At 41.9% G+C, this 13,669-nt stretch overlaps 1 protein-coding gene across 5 annotated transcripts in view; it reads right to left on the bottom strand.

Moving 5' to 3' along the window:
• GALNT11 (polypeptide N-acetylgalactosaminyltransferase 11) overlaps positions 1-13,669 on the bottom strand; it is a 50,776-nt gene that overhangs the window by 20,621 nt on the left and 16,486 nt on the right. For all 5 annotated transcript variants that reach the window (XM_005480427.3, XM_026796607.2, XM_005480428.3 and 2 more), the window contains exons 2-6: positions 13,018-13,350; positions 9,178-9,301; positions 7,665-7,831; positions 3,296-3,421; positions 1,761-2,010 (exon numbers count right to left, since the gene is read on the bottom strand). In XM_005480427.3, coding sequence (XP_005480484.2) covers positions 1,761-2,010; positions 3,296-3,421; positions 7,665-7,831; positions 9,178-9,301; positions 13,018-13,312 — 962 coding nt within the window. In that variant the 5' untranslated portion in view covers positions 13,313-13,350. The remainder of the gene's footprint in view (positions 1-1,760; positions 2,011-3,295; positions 3,422-7,664; positions 7,832-9,177; positions 9,302-13,017; positions 13,351-13,669) is intronic.

Below are 13,669 nucleotides of genomic sequence, written 5' to 3'. Positions count from 1 at the left end.
GTTGAAGGAATGCAAAAAGAATGTTGAACACAGCAACACTAACCTTCAGCCACTGCCCAAATTAAATGTGAGAACAGCTCTTAACACAATAAGGATTTTAACACTCAGTGCTGATTCCCCACTCAGATTTTTTCAGTCTGTTCTTTCCTTCCAGGTTCAGAAACTGCCACAGTGACACTTTCCAAACAAGCCAGTCAAACTGTTAAATAACTTAATAATTTTCCTGGCTTCTCAGACAAAATCTTGGGATGGGGAGGCATGGGAAGGCCAACTGCTGAGCTGTCAGATGACAGCAGAGAACCTGTGCTGGAACTGTTTGTGGCAGCAGAAATGCTCCTCATTTACAGTCCAAGAAAAGAGAATGAGAGAGAAATGACAACACACCCAATTTCTGATTCACTTGGAAAATCTTATCCACAAAGAGTTATTCTGTAAAAACGGGGAAGCTCCTCCACCTGACAAACCTGAATTCTGTACTGAGATTGACACCTGCACCTGGAAAAAGCACAGTGAGCTCCTTGCCTTTGCTGCAGCAGCTCTGCTTCTTTTCATGAAGGAATTCACTAGGGACAGCTCTGTTCTTGTGTCTGAACCATACATGTCTGCTCCTAATAAAAGGTGCCTGCTGACACCATTTTACATCAGCTACATGTCCACTAGAACCAGATATTGCCAGTTCTGTACAGGTCACACAGCCATCAGTGGTTAAAAGACAAGGAAGGTAACTTTCAAGTCCCAGTGCTGAGCTTTACTGAGACTTTTGTTTAAAACAACTCTCAAAAGACCACAAAAACAAATTCTTATTATCATCACAAACAGATTTTCCCAATCTAGTAATTCTTCAGCATTTCATCACAGAAATTATATAGTTCTTATTAGTGGGATATGCAGGCTACTCCTAGAACAAAGGCAGTATCAAAATTATCATTAAGCCAAGCACATCAACAGACTGGAAACAAACATCAATGCACCACTCAAAAGTGACATTATTGGATGGTACAGACTGCTATATGCTCCCTCAGAATTTTATCTTCAGCAAAAGTAGCTATTGTGTAAGCATTTTCTAGAAGTGGGCTTTCTTGACCTAATAAAACAGATATATCTAATTCATGATTAACTGCCAGAAATTGAAGTGAAATAGTGTGGAGAGCCTGGTTTAAGCATGGCTTAAAGAAAGAGGCCATGAAGGTATTCAGCTGAGGGAAATATAGAAGCCTGCTGTGAAGCAGCTTTTCCCAGGCTTGATCCTGTAAATAATTAGGTTCTCAGCCACCTTTTATATAAACAACAAGATTCTCAGACCTTTCTGTCCTTGGCTGCTACTGGGAACAGACGGCCAGTCTGGGAATAGATATGAAGGTTTTGAGAACCTTTCATATTATGGTGAGAACACTGATCTTGGTTTCAGTAAACAAACTTCAGGTATTGTAAACAAAAGGAGGGGCTGAAGTTTTCTCTACAGCCTGTCAGGAGCTCAGATTTTGCAATATGCATGAAGTGAATTAACACTGTTATAAAAAGTGACTGATTGAGTGAATAAACAGAGTCAGATGCAAAATCAACAAAGGTGGTCGCTCCCTCACTTTGACAAAATAGGGAATGGTGATCACAACTAAGTGAAATAAACAAGTCAGATATTTGGCAGGTTAGGCACCTGCTCCTAAACCTGCACAGCCAGAGACCACTCCCCACGGCTTAGGAAGAGCTCCTGGTCATCCCTGTGTCACCCAGAGCATGTCACCACACAGGAGGAGCCTTACTTGATGGGAGCAGTGGCTCCCTCGGGTCCCTGCAGCTCTGCCAGGGGCACCAGGTCCCATTTGAAGTGCAGGCCCCAGTTGAAGCCCCCGCGCACGACGGGCGAGGAGCTGTAGCTGAGGGTGTCGGCGCTGATGATGTCGATGACGGGGCACACCACGGTCCTGGGATCCTCCCTGATGGGGGTCAGCAGAGGCTGCAGCCACACCTCATTCACCTCACAGTGACTGTCCAGGAACACCAGCACCTCCCCTGCAGAGCACACAGCACAAAATGCCAAGGATGTTCCTCAGTGCCATGGAACACAAAGATGCAATTCAGTGCAAACACACGTGCATTAAACTTGGCAGTTTACATGGACATTACCTGCCACAGTCAGCAAGAACAGTTTGATCTGTGACACACCCTCATGCTCAGTTGGTCTAAAAAGGCACCAGCATCTTTATGACACAACATAAAATTTATGCAACACTAGAATAAGATGGAAGAGATGGGAAACAGCTTTAAAGAAAACAACTTTGGAGTAAGCAAACATAGTAAGTCACCACACAGACAGTATTTGACTGGGCATGAGGATGGAACTCCTGCAGTTCAGAAGAGCAATAAAATGACTTAAAATTGCACTAACTGTGCTTGCATTTTCCAAGCTGTGCTAAAATTCATTTCAATCTTCTCTCTGGATTATACCATTACAATGCCAATGAGCAAACACCAATTAAGAGACTTATCTGCCACTCAAAATTATTTAAGAAAGTAACACACTTTCTTAGATGCCAGAGAGTTTAACTGAAAGCACATTCTAGTAAAGGCTGTTTATAAATCACCAAATACTGGTTTTCCCAATTAACACTCACTGCAACAGAAGAGCTTATACAGAAAAACATTGTTATTAGATTTGAGCATTAAAAACCAGATTAGTGTACCTTAAAAGGGAGCAGATTTCATTTTGGAACAGAAGTTTGCACATAAAACATGCAAAAGATATTCTGCAACTACAGTATCTTGACCACATGGAGATGCTCCTGAGACAACATTCTTTCAGGGCAAGAATAGGAAAAACTCCACATTGTCTCACTAACACTGCAGTCACTGTTTGAGATACAGTGCAGGGGAAGATTTGGGATGATGATAACTTGTGTTCACAACTTTCAATAAAATGAGGTACTTTTTTAGAGCACAATACTGGTTTTGTTTCACAATTTCACTTACACACTCTAAAGAAGTACCTCATTTTATTGAAAGCAAATGTCTCCAGGAAAAAAAAAAAAAGAATCAACAGCTGAGACACTCAAAGTGTCTCAAGGTTTAAAAAACACTCAAATTTGGATCCAAATTTATCATTTGAGATAACATTATCCCAAATCTTTCTTCCCCTGCACTAAGCTGCATAGCTTAGAGTGGCATGACATGCAGAGCCTCAGGAGGCTGAAGTAACCACAGGTCAAACATGCAACATCTGAAAAGCTGCACTACAAAAAGAGAATCACTCAAACAACTAATCAAAGTATGCAAGGAAGAGAGAGAAAAGCAAGTGTACCTGTGGCATGGGAGGCTCCAATCATCCTTCCTCTGATCAAGCCTTCCCTCTTCTCATTTCTTACCAATTTTGTGGTTTTGGGAAGCTGAGTTTTAACATATTCACTCAAGTCATTTTTCAAGTCAGCTGAAAAAAGGAAAACAAGTTCAACAACAAGAAAGAAATTCTGAAACCTCTGTTTAAAATTACAAGACATTTAACTCAAAAATGGCCAAAATCTTGATCAAAACATTACCATGACATAGCAGAGCTTCAAACCAAGAGTATCATAAGGACAATACTCACACATCCCATACTTCCCCTCCAATGCCTTTTGTACATTACTCAAGTAAACTGGAACTACTAGACTCAAAAAAAAAATTGAAAAATTGCTGTTCAAAGAAACACATTTCCAAATTCTTCTCATGGTGACTGGCATTTGCAACAGATGCAACAATAAACATTTCACACAGGCAAATGATTTAAATTACCACATTCCATACATGAAAACAAATGCTGACACCTTTCAAAAGAGGCAGGAAGACACCTAATATTATCTGTGCCTGCTTAAGTGACAGAACAACAGATACCAAGTCCAACTCACTCACAGCTGGTTGCTTTTCTAAAAGCCAAAAGGATCAAAGCAAGCCTGTGCTTTTGAAGGAGTGCACAGTTCACCGGAGTCCATGGGCACTGCTGTAACTTAGCTAACATCAATGGCAATTTTAAGAGTAACAATAGTTCTTTCACCCAAGGTCAGTGGTTTCTAACATTAAAGCAGAACTATTGAAGAGAAGATGGACACATAAAGACTGAAGTAATGGAAAAACATATTATGGAGAAATAAAGAGGAATACAAAATGAGAAAGAAAAGCAAAAACCCAACTGAGACTTCATAGAGAACCTTGGTATAGAGAGGCAGACAGAGTTTTGTCCCAGGATATGCCAAAATAAACATTATTCTGATGAATGTCAGCTCAAACATCAAAGTTCCTGTTAACAAGATTAAATGCCAATGGAATATATGTGTAACCTTAAGGAGAAATAAGAACTTTCGGGCAGGAGACTACCAAATGCCATTCCAAATATTAAGATTTCAGCCTTTGCACTGCAAGGAAACATGGTGGATCAGAAGTGAGAAGGTAACACACAGAAAGTATGATGCTAGACAATACTCTAAGACAAAGGAAACTCTCTGGGAAGATACAGACAGAATTCATTTGGGTCACAGGAATTCTCTCCCCTGGTCTGGAATAATGACATCATATGCCACAGACAATACAGAAGATGTTTTCAGAGAAAATCTCCTAGAAATTTGATTAAATAATCTCTGAAGTATTTCCAAATGAGATACCCAAACAAGCAGGGCAGATTTGCAAACCTAAAATAAAATAGTGTTTGAATCATTCTTCACCTGATTCATTAGAGCAAGAGAAGAACAGTGTACACCTGCAGAAACTAGGGGCCAGCAGAAAGCAGGAAAAAGCTCAGTTATCAAATTCAACTCTTACAGCAGATGAGGCAAATAAACAAGGAAGGAGTTTCACATCTGCAAAGTTCTGAAAAGAATAGGAAGGGAAAACAAAGAGGAAAAGATGTCACATCCACACCAGGAGCTAAACCAGGTCCACAACATTGGCTTGAGCAGCAGAATGGAAGGGCCAGTAGAGTTTTGACCCACAAAAATGACATTCTGCTGGCAACTGTGCCCAGATCACAGATCATTCTTAACAGGCAGGTTTGTCTCAAGCACATTTAGGGATTTCTGCTCTTGATGGGTTTTTGTGTGTCACCTTCACATCCACTGAGAACGCTGATACTTCTGATACAACCCAAAAAATTGCTTCAATCCAGCCTGAGAAATTTCCCTCCAAAGACAGAATTGCTCCCTTTTAGCCAGTCTTCAAAAAGGCATTACTTTCTTCCATATCTATGCAACAAAGGCAAAATGGGCCCTAGGATGGGAGTCTGGAGTGTAATTATTTTAAACCACTCTAAAATACTGAGCTGCAGACAATTGGCTCTTTTTCTGTTCCTCAATCTCTCCTTCTACACAGAAGAATGCCTCCAGTAACAGCCTTCAAAACCTCCTCAGGCTTTTCCATAACAGGTTAAGGCTAAATCAGGGAGAAAGAGATTGTACCAGAAAAAGAAATCCTGCCTTTCAGGGAATGGAGAAAGATGCAACAGTGGGTTCAGCTGAGCCATGGCAATGCCTGCTTGGCCAGTAAAACTGTTCATGATTGAGTCTAAGAAGCTTTTTGAGGCAGAACTAGGTGCAAAGGCCCAAGGTTTGCACAACAGCACTGATATGTACCACAGCTCTCATATTTGTAGGTGAAGAACTAGAGAAAATTACATCTAGAACACCACTTCAGAAAGCAGGCAATGGAATGAAAATTAATCTTTAATTAAAAAACAAAACAAAGGGGCATAAAGATCAAACAATCTGCCTGATATCCATAGCACAGCCAAAGTTTTTATCCACTTCCTCAGTTCCCAAACCATCCCCAGTCCCACCTTTCTTCTGGAGTCCATCCATAAAATTAAGCAGCAGCAAAAACATAGGATCGTTAGGATCAAGAGCAGTAATTCTGTGTAAACAATACCTCCTCCTGCCTTTGGCTCCAGAACAAGTTCATTTGAAGTCAGAGAGGCAAAAATAGCTACTTGAATGTTTTGAACTTAATTTGGTTCAAATTCACTTATTGCTTTAATTTACCAACAGACCAGAAGAGTGATGGTATTGCTGCCTCAACACAGGCACTAATCAAACGCATCCTTACATTCAGAAGGCTGAGTTTTGAAATAAGGCAAGCTCTGAATACTCAACAAATTGCACAAGACATTTTATAGCAAGGCATATGCTCCCAAAACACAAAACAAAACAAGCTTTTAATTACTACACATTCTTATCAGCAAAGAACAGTGTTTGATCTTTGTTCTCTCTTGTATCTCGACATTTGATCTGACCTCAGAGAAATCAATTTCCAGCATAAAAGAGCATGCCATTCTACACCAGACATATCTAATCAGTCTCTTTGCAAGTGAGACCTTAAACCAGAAAACAAACAATGAGACCAAGGGAGCTATAATTATATATATTAAATGAAAATGCAGTCTAAAAAACAATTTTTAAAATGCAAGAAGTTGTGGACTTGAACAGAGGCGAGCAGGGAACCTGCACAGTCATGCTGGCAAGAACTGCTATGCTAGCACATTCCTCAACAGGCATTTGGCTTTTGAAGAGCCAAAATGAAAGGCGTTTTGAGGGCCATGCTTGAATTGCGTGTCTGCCTTTGCCTTGTCTGTCAATGGAGAGAAAAAACAGCAATCCCTCAACAGGAGCACAGCAACTCTGCAGGGTGTGCCCCTGCAGGGCCCCTCCGTGCGGGCAGGAGCAGAGGCTGCACCCGGAGCCGGGACAGCGTTCCCGGAGCGGCCACAAGAGGGGTCAGAGAGCCACGCTGAGCCCCAGGGCGCTGCTGCCGGTCCGGAATGCTGAGCAAGGACAAAACACGGCGCTGCTTCCATCGTGCCACAGCCAGGAGCAGCTCCAGCTCCTTTCAGATGCATTCACGGCGAGGAGTGGCCTCTCTGTCACCTGCTCTGAGCACCTGAGCAGCCCAAGCAAAGAACTGCTAAGAAAACCCAAACTATAAACAGCTGCTCCAGGATCCCCACTCATCAGTGTGTGCAAGAGGTGAGATAAGAGAGGAGCACCTCCCCTATGAAAGCAGGGGGAAATTGGGGCTGTTCAGCCTGGAGAACAGAAGGTTCTGTGGAGTCCTCATTGCAACCTTCCTGTATCTGAGGGAACCCTACAGGGAAGCTGGAGAGGGACTCACCAGGAACTATAGTGACAGGATGTCACTATAATCACTATAGAATTTGTAGTGAGTACAAATTGAAAGAGGGAAAAGTAAGGTTAGATATTAAAAAGAAATTCTTTATTGTGAGGTTTGTAAGACACTGAAAGAGGTTGTCCAGGGAAGCTGTGGATGCCCCACCCCTGGAAGCATTCAAGGCCAGGTTGAACAGGGCCTTGAGTAACCTGGTCTAGTGGGAAGTGTCCCTGCCCATGACACGAGGAGTTGAGACTAGATGATCTTTAAGGTCCCTTCCAGCACCCTAACATTCTTTGATTCTATGATTATTAGCTTCAAAACCTGATTTTGAATGTTAAAACCTGGATGATACAAAGCTCATCAGTGGCAAAGAGGATGTCACCTTGGGCATTTCTGCACACCACACATCTCTACTGGCTGGCACTCAGGTGGATGGGCTGCAACACAAACTGATTTTGCATCATGACTTCCACAATTTATTTTGAGCAGCCAGTGAAGCACAGGAAGGCCCAGGAGGGTAACATTCCTAAGGAGTGTCTCACCCAGCTCACTGTTGTCATCCACCAGGATGATTTCGTGCAGGAGGTGGGCGGGGGTGCGGTCCAGGACGCTGTGCACCGTGCGGAGCAGGGCCGAGAGCGCCTCGTTGTAGAAACAAATCACAACGCTGGCAGAGGGCAGATCAGCAGGGTAGGACTTCTCTCTGCACCTGCAAACAGCAACAGAGTCTTTGGCACTGTTTACAGAGGGGTTTCCACAGGGCTGGGTCACTGCTGGAACTTCCTAACAACAAGCAAACATTAAATGTGTAGGAGGAACCCCTAACGGGAACATAATGTAACAGCTATAGCAGGGCTCAGCAGAGTAAATGATTTTCCACATAACACAGACTCATAGCTAACTCTGCTGCTTGTTAGGAAACAGGGGATGCCATGCACTGGGGTGGGAATAAGAACCAGAGATCCTCAAGACAGAGAACAGAAGATAGTGAAGGCTTGTTTCAGTCTAGTAGCCTCAGGTAGCTCAGACAGTTCAAATATGACATGAGGCCCACAAAAATACCACAGCTTTATTGGCCAGCTGCTGGAGACAGTTGGACAGCCCAGAAAACCTCCACTGGGGCTAAATACCTATTTACACAACCAGCACTGGGATTCAGAGGGCAGATTAAGACACTTAAGTCTAGTCACTGCTGTCAGTGCAGCCTAAATAGTGTTCAGCTCACCCTAAGGCTGTCAAGTGTGTTTTGTCAGCTGAAGAGCTCTGCATGCTTCATTAACTCCCCTGACTGGATCTCTGCTAATTATAATAAAAGCAGAGACAACTGACTAACAAGCAGTTATCTAAGCATCTTAATCTGCAAGATGAATCCCACTCCAAAAAAAAGATCATTCTTTCTTCTCCTTTTCAAAGCTCGTCCTTACTTCTAATAAGGCCAACTATCACAGATTAATGCCATATGAAGGTGCCAGGCATGTAGGGATACAATAAAAACAAGAAATTATAAATGAAAACCCAGAAGCATAGAAGAAAAGCTTTCATTTACTTAGAATGAGCTCAATTCTGGGAAAAACAGTCAGCAAGTACAATTCATTACATTCACCCACACCAGAGAAACCACTAGAAAAATTTATACCAGTTTATTTATTTTTCAGTGTTTGGAGTTTTCATTGTTGTTACAGAGGAGAGTTGTTCCCCCCTATATGCACCAGGTAGATTATAGAAAAATATCTATTGTTTAATAGAAAATATTCAGAGCAGTGCACAACCTATACCTTCAGCAGCTGACCAAAAGAAAATTACATTGACCAAAAGAAAATTACATCTCCAGAATTAATATTCTGTCAAAAAAGACAGAAAAGACCTAAGAAGAGAAATCCTATCTTCAAGCACTCCTGTTAAATAGCTAAAAAATCTGCCTTCAGCAACACATGGGGATGGAACAGTGTATGACAGAAATACCAAAATACCAAAACCATTAAATACTGCACCAGGTGTAACAAGTCATTGAGCATATGAAACTATACCATGTTCTCTCCAAAAATCAGCACCTACTTTGGATCTCTTGTATCAGGCACCTCCCTGTGGTATCCCAGTCGATTGCTGATAAGCATATTGAAAGCATGCTTCTGATAGCCCAAGTCTCTCACTTCCTGATCTTCTTCATTAAAAATCATTCCTGCAAAAGAAACATGCCAAGATCAGCTAAAAGGCTCAAAAACATCATTTGAAAGAAATAAAGGATTGAAACCTTTAACCTCTTCTAAAACCCATTATGCTCTTAAAAATCCCTCTGGTTTTGCAAAGTGTGTTTGTGCAACTATTTCTGTTTCCTCTCACAAACAGGCAGCACATATGGCCCTTGCAGATGTAATAAAATGAAATCCTTCTCCAAAGACTGCTGGCTCCATTGTGTTTATTGCCTCCCTTCACTCATATGGCCTCTAACTCTTAGCACCACCTAAAACCAACATCAAACAAGCAACAGAGGACAGACTTTGGCATACAATGAATCAGCATCTATCCCTCCAGGTGACAGGTGTGTAATGGGATTTTTGAGTGAGGAAATACATTACAAATGGTAGAAACATCCTCACAATAGCAGTTCCCATTTCATGCAATTCTCAAGTCCATGGTAACAAGAATAGTTTTACAAGAACTGCAAAGTTTTGTTTATCTCACCTGGGACTTTGACAGCAAGTAAAACACCAGCAGAGCTGCTGTTTATTGATTATTTTAACAGAACTGGCAACTGTTACTAAGCATGGCAGAAGTAACTGTTGGTATTGATACACTGCTATAAGCCAAGATGAAATTTTCAATGCCATCCTGCCTGCCTTGACTCAGTGCCATGGGCTTCTCTCACTGAGCCATTCACCAGTGTGAACAGAACCAAAACATTGTGGCACTTCCCACAACTCCCTGAGGGACAGACAGCTGGTGTCTGCCACCACCTGTGCCTCCAGCAACAATTCAGGGAGCAGAGTGATTCCTTTTTATTGTCTCTATTCAGCTGGCTGCACAGAATGAGATACCTGTCACCCCTTCAGTTATTATCAAACTACACAAGCAATTTTACTGAAATTTCAGTACAAGAAGTGAGCAAGGATCATGTAAGTTATCTCCTTTCACCCTTCCCATCATCTCCATATCATTCAAAATCTGCAGAAAATAATTAACAAGAGGGTTCCTCATTCACATGATACTGCCAGGAAAATATGTTTGATACATTCACAGACTAATTCAGATTGAAAGGGACACCTGGTCTATCTCCTTCCCAAAAGCAGGTCCAGCTAAATGAGGTTGCTCAGAACCAGTGCAGTTAAGTTTTGAAAGCCTTCATTATCTCCAAAGATGGATATTCTACAACCTCTTATTTCCCTGTTCAAGCATTTGACACTATCACACTGAAAAGGTTTTTCCTCTTCCATAACTGAAATGCCCTCACTCTAATTTCTTATTATAATCCCATGCACTCTGGAAGGAGTCTGCCTCCATCCTCCCTGCAGCCTCCTGTCCAGCTGCTGCTGACAGCAAGAAAATCTCATCCCTCAGCCTTCTCTCTGAGGCAGAATAAACTCAATCAATGCTCTCAGCCTGGCTCCACACCTCATGTTCTCCAGTTTTCACCAGCTATGCAAAAGCCAGCTGAGCTCAAGCCTGGAGAAAATGAATTGAGTTAAACAGAAAAGAGAAGTAATCTTAGAAGTTTGAAATGGAAAAAAAAAGCTTCAAAACAATAATCCATCTGGGCCTTTGGAGCACAGCTGTGTCTCAATGACAAAGTCTACCCACAGGCACCAGGTGACCTTCAGGAGGGAATTCCATCCACATTCCCACCATTTACATTTACCAACCTGTGGCTTCTGGTCTCGAGTTCAGCAGTGGCAATGCAGCTGCACTGTCCAACAGCTCAAGAGGAAATGCCCTGCCATTTGAGCAGGACAAGGTGGGAAGTGCTGGGCAGTGACATCTGTGAGATAAAGGGGACACACCCACACCTGTGACTGCCTGTGCTGCTCAGGGCTGAGTGCTCCCACTGTGCATGAGCTGCACTGAGCTCTGTTTACAGTGGCACTGTCACTCCCCCAGCCCCAGCTGCCTAAAGGGGTCACTCAGTCCCCTAATGAACCACATCCATTTTGAGAAATCCATCCATCCATCCATCCATCCATCCATCCATCCATCCATCCATCCATCCATCCGTGAAATGGCTCCATCTGGTCAGTTCAGGCTCCATTATTCTGGCATCATCAGAAGCACCTTAAAATATTTTGTTCACACCAAGCATGAATTTAAAACACATCCCAAATGTTTCATTCTACAATCCATCCATAGCCAACCATTAACTACATTTTTCTGATCTTATGAATATATTCAAGGAGTGCTAATATTTTCAAAACCATCTCATGAAGAACAGTATCCAATGCATGCAAAAGACCTGAATGATTTCAGTTCAAACAGCAGATTGAAGCCCTTGGGAAACAAGGGGCTTGCAATCAAAATCTCATTTTAGGCTTTACTTGAGCAGTGTTATGTGGCTCTCACAGATTAATGAAAAAAGAAAAGACAGACTGACCTACCAGATGACAATTTGATTTTGACTATCATACACCACATTTCTTTTCACTTTTTTATTTTTTGCTTTTGTGTTTATCACTGACCTACTCTAGACAGACCTCAGGAAACCCTTTCCTACAACACCTCGTCTTAAGAGCTGTCTCCTGATGATTCCTGTAGAATTTATCCTGGCACTGTAACTCCCCTTGGCTTTCACCAACCAGAGCAGTCACTTGGTTTGAAGATCAAAGGACTTCTCAGTTAAAAAGCTCCATTTCTTTCCTGGCCCAGACTGAATAGTTGGAAAGAAATGGCCACCTCTGGACTGGCCTTCACCTCACTTGGCACTCAGGCTTTTTGCAGTGAACTGAAAAACACTTGTGGTGCCACAGGGCAACATGAACTGCCATTTTTCTGACATTCATTCTAATGCCCAACTCAGAAAGTGAAGTTTGGTAGTTATATAAACTCATGAAGCTTGTGACTCACCACTCATCCACAGTCATGACAGGGGACATCACTGAGATCTGAGCATTAAACCCTGGCTATGAAGGTTCATTTCTATGTTCTATTTCCCAAAGCAGCAGCAGAAGCCAATAGCCCAACACTTTGCCACAACACTTCTGCCTGCAGACTCAAACCAAGATTTCAGCCAGCACACAATGTGCCTGTTTGCACATTGAACCCAGCAGTGAATATGCTGTAAGCACCAGAATGCACAAAGCATTTGATTTTGGAGCACAAAACTAAACCACCTCATTGCTGAAACATGCTCCAGTGAAACATAAGGACCTTTGCTGCTACAAAGCAAGCAGGATTTGGCTCCAACCATTGCCATCTCAATCTTGCATTGCAAGTTTGCCCCACATGCATTTCTTGTAGATTAAGTTTCCAAGCATAACCTCCAAACCAACAGCTCCTCTTCATTGCTCATTGATATCAAGCTATTTTTAATTACTGCATAAAAGTACAGTTTCTCTGTAGCTAACTAAGGCTTATTTGAGCCCAGTTAAAACAGGAGAAAGATGTGAAACAAGCACACACTGAACCTTCCAAGAACAAGATTTAGTTCATCAAGGGCAGACCCTGCTGTAACCCAGCCTTTATCAGCACTTACACAGCAAAGGTATAAATGTTAGAGTGTATTTTGGATTAAGCACTGTAGAATAAATTTCAAGTAATTCCTAATGAAGAGAGCCACGAGTACCACCTGCCCTTTAACAAAACTTCTTTATTATACACTTTCCCCTGAGATAGTGTTCTGTAAAAAAAAATTAAAATCTAATTTCTCCTGTTTTTTTACTAAGTTTGTCACCAACACTAAAAACCACTTACCCATTTCAGGAGAGAATTCTATCTCCCCCTTAACTGGATCCTGGATATGATTTCCAAAAGAGTTCCCTATCTTATTCTCTTTCTGCTGCAATTCAGGTACATGAACTGGCCCCCGTGTAAAACGGGGATAGAATTTTTTTGGGAATGGCCTCTGAGGTTCCAGCCCCTTGATGGGCACATTGTTGAAGGATTGGTTCTCTTCACTGAAGTTGAAATAAACAAAGAGCAGAAGTGTCCAGGTCACGGATGTGAAGAGGCACCCATAGCAGAAATAGCGAAGTGTGACACTTCCCATTGTAGACTCAGCATCCTTGAGGGCCCATTCTCAATTACCTGGGAAAGAGTGAAAACACATTTTGAGAGTGCTGCCTGTCACCTTACACATTGCAAAATACATTCAATAGGTTACTCCTCCATTAAATGATTTTTAGAGCTTAAACTTCAGGCACAGACCTTAAAAGAAGTAAATCCCTTTTAAGTCTCCCATTCAAAAAGTAAACATGACCAGTTTTCACAATTAATGTGGATACCACTGCTTTAAAATATGGAGCAAAAATCACTAAGAGCCCAGTGACACACCACAATTAAAGTTTAAAATTATTAATTTCCCTCAGAATAGTTATATAACTCTCTGTTCCATAACAGTATATTT

Source organism: Zonotrichia albicollis, chromosome 1 (assembly GCF_047830755.1).
Source record: "Zonotrichia albicollis isolate bZonAlb1 chromosome 1, bZonAlb1.hap1, whole genome shotgun sequence".
NCBI classification, from domain to species: domain Eukaryota; kingdom Metazoa; phylum Chordata; class Aves; order Passeriformes; family Passerellidae; genus Zonotrichia; species Zonotrichia albicollis.
This window is presented reverse-complemented; position numbering and strand designations above follow the sequence as displayed.